Here is a 13,999-nt window from a genome sequence, read left to right on the forward strand (position 1 = left end):
GCAGGGCTCTCCAAAGAGAGGTGCAAAGAAACTTTTCATATAAAATTCAGTAAAATCTTTTCAGTTTGAACATACATGCCCATGTACCTTTTTACTTCATGAAATGGCTCGATGAAATGTAGTATTTATTCAAATACTATATAAATATTGAGATAGTAATCACAGAAGTAGCAATACAAAGTAGTTGACTCCTGCTTGACCACAACTTCAGGCTACCAGAAGTGGGAAGGTAGCATGTTTGAAGTGAAGGATCCTGTCTGGACACATTGATCAGCAACAGAAGTCTCGAAATCTGATGGTCTGTTTCTGTGATGCCCAGTAAGACTGAGGAAAAATAAGCACCTAGGCCAATCAGTTTCAGAAGACTAGAGAATCTTTTTTGTCTACATAAGACTTTTAAAAGGCACCTATTTAAAAAAGTGCTATCTTCATTTTACTGGGATCTAAATCTCATCCCACGTCTCTACTCTGTTGGGAATTAATTCGATTCAATACAGTTATTCTCACGTTGGCACCCAGCAAGCCTAAGGATCCATCACCAACAACGAGCAATAGCATACACTGCCTAGTTCCTAAGTCTGATCTCTCCTCATAAAGAATCTACAATATATCACATTGCATTTATTGATTCTCCTTGCCTGTCCTTTTTCCACTGCATCCTGACAAACTGGGTGGCAGAAATACAAGATTAAAGAAAAGCCACAAGCCTAGCAGTTTCCAGCTTCATTCCCTCTCACTCTTCCCTGAAATAGTATGTGGTTTGTGGGGCTTCTGCAGTGTTTTTTTTTTTTTTACTGAGTAGTGAGAAGTGCCTTGAGACCAACAGCCAAGGGATGTAGGCAGCCAGCAATCGACACATTTTCCCTTTTATCCAGAACTGTTAATTTCCAGACTGACCATCCATCAAACTGCTGCCAAGCGATCTCTCATCTGGCATTGAACTTGTTATCCTGAGATAACACCTGAGTGTCCTTATTCGGATTTCAGTAAAAGAAATGGCACTAATCATTACAGGGCTCCTAAGTGTATCAGTATTTTGGCAGGTGAAAAGCTTCCTTAAAAGACACAAAAAAGCCAGCCTATTAAATGGGCCATTATTTTTAGAATCTCTGTAAGGAAGCCAACACTTTATAGATTTTAAAAGTTCATCTTGAAAGCTAGCTATCCTGCATTTAGCTCACTACAGTAAACAGTGCAGATGCAAGGGGAGCCTGAATTCAGAAACTGACTTACATTTTGGCAGCAGATATGGTAGACAAGTCCAGTAAGTAAAAGCTCATGTTCAAAAGAGTAGCAACTGTGCTACACGTATTCCTATCTGGGAAATCAGTCCTACAAATCCTAGCTGAAACCCAAAATACCATCTTTCCTCATCCTCCCTGATCTAAGAACACTGGCCAAGTTTCCAACATTCACCACGATTCAGCCTAAAAAAAAGCAGTGTGGTATAACCAAATTGTAAACACAGTCTAATTTTCTAGACCCACCTCCAAAGAGCAACCAAAATTAGGGTTCTGAAGATCAGTTTAGCTCTAGCCAACACTGCTTTTTGCCAGCATACACAAAGCTTCCCATACATAATTTCAGTACAAGGCCTTCAATAAACTCTTGATACTTCAGATGGCTTAGAGTTTTACAGTACTACTCTTTCAGTCAATCCTCAGCCAACGCAGTTCGAGAAGTGGGATGCTACTAAAAGCACCTCTCAGACAGGCATGAAAAAGATCTTGACCCTTTAAGGCTATTAGAAGAATTGTACTTGAAATAGGACAGTCATCCCAAACCAGGCTAATTCCAATTTATTTCTCTCAGAGGTAAGCTTCCTATGCAGTTCCAGTTCCAAAGCAGTTCTAGGACGGGAGTTGAGCAGAACCAATGTCAATAACATGTGCCATGGTCAATGCTGGCACTGTCACAGTGATTGGCAAGGTGATTCTCATATTCATTAATCTCTAGGCTGCTACACATGGGCAAAAATAATTTGCCTCCTAAAGAGATCACCTGGAAGCATGTTTGATTACCATCACAGATTTAGTCCTTCACAGAGGAAAAAAAACCTGTACCCTGAGCCTGATAAGAGAAGACAGCCTCCTAGAGTACTAAATTCCCCATATTCACTGTGCTAGCACAGCCTTTGCTTTACATTATAAAATATTAATTTTAGCAAATGACTGCTTGTTCTCATGTGATGACACACCATAAAACAAGAACCAACTCATTATTGTAATAAAGGATTTGCCTTCATTTTATGAGTAGTCATTTCTGTTCAAAGTACAAATTAAAAACTATTTAACAATTAAGAATGAATATACCAAGTTAACTGAAGTGGTGCTATTCTGTAACTTTTGCTTAAATTAAAAAAGCTAAACTTTACTAAAACACCTACCTCTAAAGTAAGGAAGTAATATCAAACATTAATTAAGCTTCACAAAGTACTTTCAGAATACTATAAGCCAAGTTCTTACTTTGGCTCCCCAAGAAAAGGGAACACAGAATCACAGAATGTTAGGGATTGGAAGGGACCTCGAAAGATCATCTAGTCCAATCCCCCTGCCGGAGCAGGATTGCCTAGACCATATCACACAGGAACGCGTCCAGGCGGGTTTTGAATGTCTCCAGAGAAGGAGACTCCACAACCTCTCTGGGCAGCCTGTTCCAGTGTTCGGTCACCCGAACACGTTGGCCAAGGTCACAAATGGCAAACTGAGAAGTTAAATTGCGTGACTTCAACACATGCTTTACTAAGGGGAGCACTGGCTGCCTCATCCCCATTAGCAGCCCTACAAAAAAAATAAAATTCCATCCTGATATTTGCCTTTCAGGCTTTAAAAGATCATGAAATCTTTATTATTGAGTGGACATTAAACACAATAATGTCTGGAGTAAGAGAATCTCTGTGGCGAGCTCATATTACAGGCAGATGTGATTTTTAGAGGTCACGATAGACAAGACTGAGAATCACTGTCACTGCCTTGGGAAAAAAAAGGTAGTTTACGTGCCTGTGCAGGCTGCTTTTTCAGTCTTCCCGAGTTCGGTTTTTTATAATAGACCCTGGCATCTTTTTCACCCAGGGGCCTGTGCTCATACTGAAAGTAGGATTTTTGAAGCAAAGTAGCCAAAAGACAGAGCCTGGGCGCTCACTCACACAACGAGGAGTCACCTTGTGCTGCTACACACTGATAAGGGGAACAGCTAGAAGACAAGAGGAAGAAAAAAAGCACGGCCCCGGGAAAGGCTTTTTATTTCGCCGTTAGGGCCCGTGCCGTCGGGCTCACCGCCCCGCAGGGCACCCCCCCGGGCCCGGGGTTTGACAGAGACCCCAGCCCGCCGGGGCGGGGTCCGGCCGGGGCGGGGGAGGCGGCGGGCCCAGGCCATATTCCCCGCTGCACCAGTCACCTTGCGCTCACCTTGAGGGCCAGCCGTGCCCGGCGGGGGGAGAAGCCCTACCCCGCGGCCCGGGAGGCGGCCGCACTGCCGCCGCGGCCTCCCCGCCGTCGCCATGAAACGGGGCGCTGGGCGGCGCCGGGGACACGCTGACCGACACGCGGAGGCGGGGACAAGCGGGGACGGCCCGGCCCGGCGGCTACGGCCGCCCACCCGCCCGCTCGGCGGGTAACAGCCCTGGCCCCGCCGCAGCTGGCTCGCTCGCTCCCTCCCTCCTGCTGTGCCCTGCCCCGCCCGCCACCGCGCCGCTCACCCGCAGCCGAGCCGCCAGGACACAGTACGGCGCCATTTTGTTCACTGACAAAGATGAAGTCGCGCCCCGATGGCGTCACGCGGCCCCTTTCAGATCTCCGGCGCGTGGGCGGGGCACCGCGGGGCGGGGACGCACAGGTCCTGGCAGGGAGATATCCGCTCCATGAAGGTGGCCACCGCCGAGGCGCGGGTCTTGTCCCGGGTGGAAGAAGGCAACAGTGGAGCGGTTCCTCGAGACGGTTTTATCGGCAATCCCTCCGCGCGATCGCGCTCCGGCATTCCCGTTCGGGGCGGTGCTTTGGAAGGCGCTGTCCTCACCCCAGCCAGGACCGGGGGCGGTGGGGAGCGCGGGTCGGAGGTGAGAGCGCGGGGCAGCGGCAGGCGGGTGTCGCGTCGCCATGGCCAAGCACCACCCGGACCTCATCTTCTGCCGCAAGCAGGCGGGCGTCGGTGAGTCCCGGGGGGTGGGGGGGGGGTCCCCACTCGCCCTCTCTCCGCTGCGGGGCGGGGAGGGGGGGAGGCGCGCGCGTGGGCAGTTAGCGGCCGTTAGGCGCGCGAGTGGCCGTTAGGCCGGGCTGGGGGGGGGAGGGGCGCCCGCCTCGCTCCTCCCTCCCTGTTTTATTTCGCTTTTATTTTGATGTTCTGCCGTGTTTTGTGGGCTCTTCCCTTGCAGTGAGAGAGGAGGCTCCGTACGGAAGGCCCCCGCCCTAACCCTGTCCTGGGTGCTCCCCCCAGGGGTCCGTCCTGGCGCGCAGGTGCTCCTGGGCCTTTTTCAGTAGAGCTGAACGGCTTTAGCGCCTGCGTAACCGCAGCCTCTTGTTCCTCGTGTTCATGGGTTCATAGAATGGTTTGGGATGGAAGGGACCTTAGAGATCGTCTAGTTCCAACCCCTCTGCCATGGGCAGGGACACCTTTCCACTAGACCAGGTTCCTCAAAGCCTCATCCAACCTGGCCTTAAACACTGCCAGGGAGTGGATGTGGGGAAAGACAGGTGAAGTTGGTGGCTGTACCCAGAAAAATATTGATTTTGATGTACTTGACCCCTGGTGCATTGGCCATACCACTGCAGCCAGGAGAATGAGCTGAAAGCTTCAGCCAGCACTGGGAGCATCTTTCTCGTTGCAAGATAAAATTATCTTCCAGGCTATACCTGTATATGGATAATGAGCTTTATTCTTCCCAGTTGGGTCAGATTTTGCCCTGCTAAGTCTTAAAAATATCTTATACAAGGTTAGAAGTCGAGATACCTCTTCCAGATTTTTTTCACTCCTTGAAAAGGCAAATTTATCACGCAACTTTCTGAAAGGATTGTAAACATAAGCTATTCAGGTTCAGTGTTCATAGGAAGCTTCTTTTTAGAATAGTTAATGCGGCTGACAGTCTGTCTATGTTGAAAATTCATTTCCAGCCTGAAGAATCCCTTGACTCTCAAACTTCAACTGAATCACTATTTAGTCTTTGTGAATGTGGACAGCTGGTCTTTAGAATTTGCTATTTATGGCATTTTTCCAAGTTACTAACATCATTGTTGTGAGTTTCCTAGACAAGTGACAAGACTTCTACAATACATTTAGCTGCCTTCACATTCTGAAGTGAAGAAGGTATTTGGGCTGCCTTAAGTCAAATAAACACTTGATTATTTTTTTTGTCTCATTAAAAACAGTGTAAAAGCTATGCGAAGACTCATTTATAGGATTTCCTTCGGTCAGGTACATTGGCTATGTTTGAAATGCAATAATGAATGTATGTTTTCTTACTGTCAATGGGTGTCGTTGTGCATTCACCGGGCATCTAAAGTTTGGTCTTGGTAAATGTCTCCAGAAGGATATATATTTTATATCATAAATACGTTTGTATTTATGCTCAAACTGTTTCAGTGGTTTCCTTTTTTTTTTTAAAGACTGCTCACTGCAGAAGATAATTATTTGACATTAAAGCTTGTAGTTGCTTATATTTTTCTCCTGTTTCTGCCTCAAATAATTTTTTTTCTTCTTCTTACAGCAATCGGAAGACTTTGTGAAAAATGTAAGTATAGCTTTTACATATAGTTTCTTGAGAACATGGTGTTGTGGTGAGAGCATACAGTTTGGTTTGGGGATTGGATTTTATTTTTGCTTTAACCACAAACTTGATGTCACTCTCTGAGATGGGAACAGTTACTTAGGTATTGCAAGTGTAAATCAATGAATACTTACAAAGTTATGTGCTCAGATAGAGTCACACAAATGCATGCTTTTCTAGAGTATATGCTGCCAGCACCTTCAGTAGCTGAGGCTACAGCGACTTCTTGATTGGTTTCTTGTAGTCTGTTATACAAAGTGACCAGCCTGATCATTTCAAACCAGGGAAAAAATAATGCATTTTTGGAATCTTAACTTCTTCTCACCTAGAGAAAGATTCCCTTCAGCATCTAGGAGAATAACAAATGGAGGCAGGGGGGAACATCTAGAGTTAGGGCAGAAAAAACCCCACAGAACCAAATGCTAGTGCTCAACTGTAGAAGAGAAGAAAGAGCATGATCTGTCATTAGATCCTTGTAGGTGAACAGAATAAGATGACTAGTTTGTGACTCAAAAATAGTATAAAAATAAGCAAAGTGGGGAGAAGCAGAGTCTAAAGCAACAAGATTGTTTTCAAGAGCACTCAGCAGTGAAACAGATTCCCATTGGTACTAGTTGAGGGCTGTTGCGCTGGAGATTTAAGAGCAGGTTAGATGAGCTGTTTGTGGGAGTTGGGATTACATGCCTTGGGAACTGGGTAATAGGATATGAAGCCTTTCATCCCTAGGTCAGTGGTTTGGATAAAGTCCAGCACAGCAGAGACTGTCAATGGCATCTGATGGCTGCTTTCCTGTATGATATGAGTACTTGAATTTCACTCAGTTCCTTGTGAGAAAGCAAGAGCAACTTTTGTAAAACAGCTGTTCATGCCAGTTTGCCCTTTCTTTGGCCTTCTCACAGATGAAGGATTAAAGGGACCATGAGTACAATCTCTGATCTCATCTCTTTGAGGATAGTAACTCCAGACTTTTGTTGATGTGGCACTGTGGGAGAAGCTTACACTGCTGCTTCTGTGTAGGTAAGGACACTAGTCCTGTCAGTCCAGCATTGTTTTCATAAGTGAAAAATTCAGGAAAAGTTCTAGAGTAAAAGTAATGGTACAATCTAAGCAGGTGTTGGCTAATCACAGAAGTGACCTTGGGTTTCTTCTCTGATTGTGAATGCATGAATAAATAAAAAAACTCAAATATTGCAGGCTACTGGCCCTTGTTCCTCTCAAGTGCGTGTGCAAATACAAAGTTGCACCCTGTGCCTGCAAGGTAAATTTCTGCGGTTCAATTGTATTGTCTCTGAGTGTACAGGCAAGTTCTTTGACTAGGAAGCTCTTCCTCTTCAATGTGGGGGTGGGGAAGAGGACGTTCTGTAACCAAAGGCTTTGCTGTACTTGCAGGTGATGGCAAATGCGTGATCTGTGACTCCTATGTGCGGCCCTGCACTCTCGTGCGCATATGTGATGAGTGTAACTACGGCTCGTACCAAGGGCGCTGTGTGATCTGTGGGGGTCCAGGAGTGTCCGATGCCTACTACTGCAAGGAGTGTACCATCCAGGAAAAAGATGTATGTTGTCATCCAGTCTCCTGTTGAATTGGTTAAGTCTTTGTTTAGTAGCCATGCTTACCTTTAAGGGGCTTGGAGCTACTGAAATTTGTGTTGGGACATGGGACGCTTGGGTTCCACTACCAGTATTGGCACTGGTTTTCATTACCTTGTACTTGCTTCCTCTGCTGGTAGTTCCTTGTGTTTTCATCCCAAAGGATCTTTGACTACTTTGCACTGCACACTCACAGTTCACTTCCTCCACACGCTGCAAGTTACCACTTTAAGTTGTTATCTTACTAGATCTCTCAGCGTAGGTTTTATCAGGGTCAGAGATATTCCAGACACTGCAAAGGCAGTGGTAGGAGCAGCTCCTCACTAGAAGTCCATTATCAGCCACTGACCAAGGGCACGTACGGTACTGTAAGGCCTATGGAATCACCACCTGTGTCTTCCTTTGGATTACAGCATAAAGTTAGATCTTAGTGTCCAGTGTCTGCACTACTGATTGTGTTTTACAAGTTTAAAGTTTCTTGTACAGTTTTTTATTCTTTTCTGGAATGGTCTGTATTGTAGACATCTCTTTTTCTGCTAACGCTTTTTGGTGTAACGATCCCTTATTTCTATAGTTAGTGCTATAATCTTCTTGTGCTGAAAGATCACCACTGCGCACGTGAAATGAGTCAGCCATTCACCCCCCGTAAGGTATTTGTTAATATCCAACACGATGAGTGCAGGACATGAAGAACTGCAAATGAAGTGGTAGAAAGACCTTAGGGAGAAGCAAGAACGTGATGCTTACAGTTGCAATATCCCCAGAATATGGACCTGATAACTGTGAGAGTGTCTGTTAAAGGTTGTTTGGGTTTTGGTGCTTTGCAAGTGCCATCTCCAGCACACCCTAATGACAGCGGAGAACACGCTGAGAGAATGGTTCCAATTGATTTAGAGGGACATGCGCAGCTGAGTGAGCTGCTGGTTTAATTCTCTGCAGTGCCTACATTTTCTCGAGAGACCTGCAGCTGAATTCAGGACAGGGGCAGGTCCTCATCTGAATTTAGTCATTACATCTGACAGGACCATAATCTTTCTTAGTATCTAAATATGGATATAAATGCTGTGATGGTGGTGCTGCCTCCTGCTTTAGCAATGCTGTGAGAAACAGTAGTTTTGTTCACTTGCCTTTGGAACCAAGACACCTGGCTTGATAAGTCATGAGTAAAATAGGCTTGGTTTTATTTTTACCAATTCATATTGATTCCCAACAGGTATAAACTAAGCTCACCTATAGCTTATCATGTCTGGTTCAGGTGTGAAATAGCCAGCTGCTCTGCAAGGGAGGATTGTAGAAAACGTAGAGCTGGAGGAACAGGAGAATGACAAGTCAGAACTTGAGGTATTTTGAGAGCTGGCTGAACGTTGCTGTGGGTGAAGACAGTTGTTCTGTACCAGCAAACTCAAATGTTAGGGATTATTGCAGATGTGAAGTTGCAGATCTGGAACAGCAGATTTGACATGATAGCCTTGTAGGATTGAAAAGTGCTGGCACAGGTGTAAGGTGCCCGCAACAAGAAAAGTTAAGTATGCTGCCTGTCACAATTATGGTAGCTGGTGCTGATGTGAATAAGAAAAGCAGATGGACAGAGCTCTATATCTGAAGCTCTAACACTCCAAGATTTCAGTCACAGCACTTCCATCATCCTCAGAGAAAGACTCAAAAAGATAGTGAAGCAAGTAAGCAAATACTGAAATGGAGGGAGGAGGTGGAATGCTGTTGGGCACGGGGCAAAGGGCCTGGTTGCTCTTGGTTCGTTTGTTCTGAGAGAGGAATGAGGTATTGTTTCTCCCCGCTTTGATCTGTGGGTAAGGGCCAAAATCCCACCTTGTCACCCAGGACAGCTCTGAGTTGCAAAAAGTAATCTTTTGTTGGGGACAGGAACATGCTCATGTGCTGCCTCTTTAGGAGGAAGTGGAAGAATGAACGGAGCCCTGCAATAATGCTGTCAAGATTGTCACAGACTCCCTGGATCGTGGGAGGCAAGGCTTGAAAGAATCCTGTTACTGAGGTTCAAAATCAAATAAGGAGACAGTAGCTAGAGATGGGTCGTGGCAGGGGTATGGGGGAGGGATGATTTCTTTCTCCCCCCCCTTTTATTTCTACCATGCAGACCCTCCCCACCAGGTTGCATCTCCTGCACAGGAGCAGGTGTCGGTGGGGCAGCTTAGGTGCAGTTTCTACAGTGGCTGACATCTGCCCAGAGGCTTTCTAAATCTAATCCACTCGGGTGTACACAACAGCCAAGGACACGTGTTCCTCTGCCTGCTGGGCCCCTTGCAGCTGCTGTTGCCAGCCACAATGTTTTGCCCTCAAGAGTTATGCAGAAATGGGCTCAGGTGGCCCACGGGCAAATGTTCCCTGGTACACCAAGAGGTGCATCTCTGATTTGTCTTTGCAACCACAGCTCTGAAGTGGGTCTCCCCCACTCCCCTTCTTGCTTTTCTTGTGGCTTTTTTCTCACCGTCTACTGGAATTCAGGTACAAGAACTTATCTGTGTAGCTGCTGTGAATAGCTGTCCTCTCCCAAGATGACCATACAGCCTCTGCAGTAATCAATCCAGGATGCAGGAAATCTGAGATTCAGTTCTGCTGTCGCAGCTGAGAGGGGTCCCTAAACACGAGAATGGCTTGGTGACATCTAAAGCAACAAGATTCTTTTTGGCTAAGGAGGGGAAAGGTTATTCCTCTGGGCCCTATAAATTCTGTGTATCCTAATTTAGAAGGAATCCTGTCTTGAGGCACTGAGCATCCTTTTCATTCAACTGCTGGTGTTATATGAGCTGTTTTCCATCTTCACCCTGAGGAAGAGAATGTCCTAGAGTAATGTTAAAAAGGCGTCCATCCTCTTCTCTGTTCCACTTTCTTGCTGGTAGTAGCCAGAATTGGAGGGCAGTTTGCCTGCACAGGTGTTCGAAATGTGTGTTGAGGACAGGGTGAGGAGTGTGGGAACTGAGAACCTACTAGAACTTAAGTGATGATGTTGTTCTGTTTGCCCATCTGCTAACTTAGATCCTCTTTTCTTCTTACAGAGAGACGGATGCCCTAAGATCGTCAACCTGGGCAGTTCCAAGACAGATCTCTTCTACGAAAGGAAAAAGTATGGCTTCAAGAAGAGGTGATCCTGTCCGTACGTGGCTACACCTCCTGTCAGGTTGGCAAGAGGGTCTTGGAACATCTCTGGACTTTACTATTATTGAAAACCGGTTGATTATTTTTCTCTAAAGCAGTACACATTCAGCAGTATACTGGGGTTTGAGAAGTAACAGACTTAGTGGGGACTGAAACCTGATCAGAACTGACTATCAGAAAGAGCAAGTGAGGATTAGTGTCTCTTACCTTTTTGGAAGCTCTGCTAGTAGCTCTCCCAGCTCACTGTAAAAATGCTGGTGGGCAAATATTGACACATGGAGGAGACCAGCTCAGTAAAAAGCAAGTGCCCTTTCTGGTGTGGGGAAGCACCATGTGCATGTTCTTACCAGGCCTCCTCTCAATTGTTAGAAATTGCCCCACGCATCAGTATTGAGGAACAGAGCGCCAATCCCATGTGTTTGCTCCCCTCCCCTGCTTCATCCAGTATATTTCCATCCTGCCCTGTTTGTAAGGAACCTGCTGATGGCTGGTGCCTTCCTAGGGGGAGCACAGCTGTTCCATGTTTTCTTTGACAGATTAATCCAAGGCCCTTTCTTGTAACTGTTTCTGTAGGATGCATACCAATAAAGCTTCTTCTTTTGTTTAGTTTTTTTTTTTGTATAACAAGGATTTCTCTCCAGTTCATTCTGTGCCTAGTCTCTCTGGAGCTTTCTGGGGACACGCAGGATTAGCCCAGCTAGAACTGCACAATGGGTTATCTGGTTTCTGACAGTGCCTGCTTATGGCCATGTGACCTTGCTGCAAGGAGCTTCAGGGAATGGTTATCGCTTTTGTCTGCCTGTGATCCCAGCCGCTGATCATTTTGTCCCGTAGAGTGAGGATCGCTGAGCTTGTAACCCTTATCCTAGCTAATACGGCTGTGGATGTTGTTTCACCATGCAAACATCCAATCCCTTTCTAAAACCTACTAAGCTATTTGACTCGCTATCCTGTTCTTGTGAATAAGTTAAAGCCTTCCCTGCTGTAACTGGAAACCAACTATTGTGTTCTAGGCTATTAGCCATATGCACGCTGAAAACCAGAGGCTGCTTGTTTGTCAAATACCAGTACAGGCTAAAAGCGGTCTGTTGGCTCAGCAGAGATCTGGGAAGGGGCGCCTTTATGCAGAGGCGGAACTGAGTTCCCTACTAGTGTGTGCGCTGCCTGGATGGTTAAATTAGGGTCCTAGCTCAGTGTGCCCTGTAGTCCTTAGAGTCTTCATAGTCTGAGCAGAGCGTGTGCTACAGTAACGGGACTCTCTTTGGGCAGTCTTGGGGTGCAGAGCCAGTTTTGAGCCCCTTCCAGGATTTCAGTTGTTCCCCTGAGGCTAGTACTGATTCCTCTAACTCCTCTCTGGCTTAAATGCCTCTTCTACCTGCTCCAGCCATTTAGGTGTTTCTGATAAGAGGGAAAACAAGCAGAAAAGTTGTGATCATCCTTCCATTAAAAGTAATTTCGTGCTGCAGCTGGCTGTAGCTATGACTGGTCCTACAGCTATGTCAGCTGCTCCTCTCTCTCCCCAGCTATTAATTGTCAGGTTTCTCTTCCAAGCTTTTTGCAGTCCTAAGAGTATCTGTATGTCTCCTTCCTTGCACCATGGTTCCCTTACACAGCTTCTTGTTAATTTTTACTAATGTGGGTGCCTTTTGTCAAGGTGTTCAGAGCAAACTGGTTCTCTGGTTCCACCAAACCCACTCTTTCAAAGCAACTCTACCTGAATAAGCAGCTGCCCAGTTCTTGACTGGGAAGCCCATGTCAGAGCCATTATCAGCCATGTTAAATTCTCTATTTCTTTAAAAGCAGGGCATGACATGCAGACTTTTTTGTACCTGGAACTTTATCACTTCAACCAGAATTTATCACTTGCTCTCAGTTGGGCCACCCAAATTATCGTGCTGGGAATGCAGAAGGTTTGTACGTATTTTTTTCTTTCCCGGAAGTTTCTAAGATAAAAAAAGTTGTTCGGTGAAGGCAGAGGGAAATGAAGTATGAATTATTTCTTTCGTCTCAGAGTTATTGCCCTTGGTGCAGGGACCCCTAGAAGTTCTAATTTTAGAGCAGCCCTCGTTCACGATCATTTAGCAGGATCAGCCAGGCAGGAGTTGCTCTAGAGATACGAGTGTCCCTGTCCCTTCCCCCACCCCCAAAAACGGCTGAGCGTACTTACTTTCTTGGCACTCCCGGTGCCCTCACTCTGACTGCTGGGTATATTGGTCTGCGTTCTGGCAGCAATGAGAGTTAAGCTGCCATTTCTAGTTGTTCTGAGTCACTGGGCAGGTGGAGAGAGGGAGGGACAGGCTTTTTCCCCTTTGCCTTGTTTGCTCAGACAGCTCTGGGGAGAATGCCAAATGCTGCTGGTGCTGAGATCAGTTCAGCCCCGCTGCCCTTCTGGTACGTTCAGAGCACGGACGGGACATTGCCCTGAAGCTGCTAATTCAGACAAGGGTAATGGGTAGTTTTCAGTTGGGTAGCCCAGAAGAGCGTGGTGATGATTGCTGTTCACCAGCAAATGAAATCCAGGCAGAGCCCCTAGAAAAGTGCAATATTTTTTACCTAAATAGATTTAAAAGTACTTGTCTAGTAGAAGGCGATTTCCTGGCAGTACTGGAGACCAGAGCACATGCTAAAAGGGCGAGCTTCCCTGCAGCGGAGGGAATGAGACAAGACGTGTCCTGCTCCTCTGTGCCTGCCAAGCTCTGGAAGGGCTTCATCAGACCTCGGAGTCTTAAGCAGCCTGATTCAGGGGCTCCCTGGCTGCCAGCTGTGAAGCCACTTGCATGACAACCACAAGGAAGGGTAGGAGGGACGGCTGCGTCTCCCTGGCAGCTGAACCCCCGTGGTGCTGCCTGCAAATCCTAATTGCGTGGAACTAAATGCGTCTTCCTGCCATTATTTTTCTGGGTAGGGTTATTGCATTATTTTCTTCTCTAATTGAAAGGGTGTTATGTAATAAGTAAAAAAAAAATCCCTTTATTTCAAATATTTACATTGGAGGGGGGAACATGGGACCTCTTGGCCTATTAAGTAATCAGCCTCTTTGTTGCCAGTACTAACAAGGCATCTTTGCGTTGTGAAATGTAGATGTTCCCTGTTACACGCCTCTTCAGACTAACTACAAGCCACAGCTACAGCCGAGCTCAGCACATAGCTCCGTAACACACCTCTGGGTCCTTTGAATCATCTAGACCTTGTCTTGACAAAGCCCTTGAGCCCGAAGCATTGCCCTTCTTTAAAAAAAACCCGAAGGTTGGCAAAGGCCTCGAGTCTGCCTGTGAGCTTTCCCTGCGAGGGTTGCACAGACAAAATCCTGCTTCTGAAACCTTATCTGCACGGGAGCTGTTATTTTCTCATTACGGGGATCAGCTGGAGAATGTTGTTCACCTGTTTCAATAGCAGGAAAGAATTTTTCATTTCCTTGAGGTTGTCACGTGACTTGAATGTAAAGAGGATTCAGGAGATGGCGGTGTTAATTACGCCCGATTATAACCTGGCTGCCCTTCCTTGGCATTAAATAACCCA

At 46.3% G+C, this 13,999-nt stretch overlaps 2 protein-coding genes across 2 annotated transcripts in view; one reads left to right on the forward strand and one right to left on the reverse strand.

Moving 5' to 3' along the window:
* Nucleotides 1-3,800, reverse strand: part of ACO2 (aconitase 2) — a 23,012-nt gene extending 19,212 nt beyond the window's left edge. Inside the window, exon 1 of the mRNA XM_068401193.1 lies at nt 3,698-3,800. Within this exon, the coding sequence (XP_068257294.1) occupies nt 3,698-3,733 (36 nt within the window). The 5' untranslated portion in view covers nt 3,734-3,800. The remainder of the gene's footprint in view (nt 1-3,697) is intronic.
* On the forward strand, nt 3,741-11,086 carry PHF5A (PHD finger protein 5A). Its single transcript, XM_068401194.1, has 4 exons — nt 3,741-4,146; nt 5,699-5,722; nt 7,148-7,314; nt 10,381-11,086. Exons 1-4 carry the CDS (start codon nt 4,095-4,097, stop codon nt 10,468-10,470), a joined length of 333 nt encoding a protein of 110 aa, XP_068257295.1. The 5' UTR covers nt 3,741-4,094; the 3' UTR covers nt 10,471-11,086.
* Nucleotides 11,087-13,999: the final 2,913 nt, after the last annotated feature.

Source organism: Nyctibius grandis, chromosome 5, assembly GCF_013368605.1.
Source record: "Nyctibius grandis isolate bNycGra1 chromosome 5, bNycGra1.pri, whole genome shotgun sequence".
Classification (NCBI taxonomy): domain Eukaryota; kingdom Metazoa; phylum Chordata; class Aves; order Nyctibiiformes; family Nyctibiidae; genus Nyctibius; species Nyctibius grandis.

What these genes read in the sequence shown, in the direction of transcription:
- PHF5A (XM_068401194.1), top strand. Translation starts at nt 4,095, where the DNA reads ATGGCCAAGCACCACCCGGACCTCATCTTCTGCCGCAAGCAGGCGGGC. An exon ending in CCGCAAGCAGGCGGGCGTCG is followed by an intron (nt 4,147 to 5,698) that starts GTGAGTCCCGGG and finishes TTCTTCTTACAG; the next exon opens with CAATCGGAAGACTTTGTGAA. An exon ending in GTACCATCCAGGAAAAAGAT is followed by an intron (nt 7,315 to 10,380) that starts GTATGTTGTCAT and finishes TTCTTCTTACAG; the next exon opens with AGAGACGGATGCCCTAAGAT.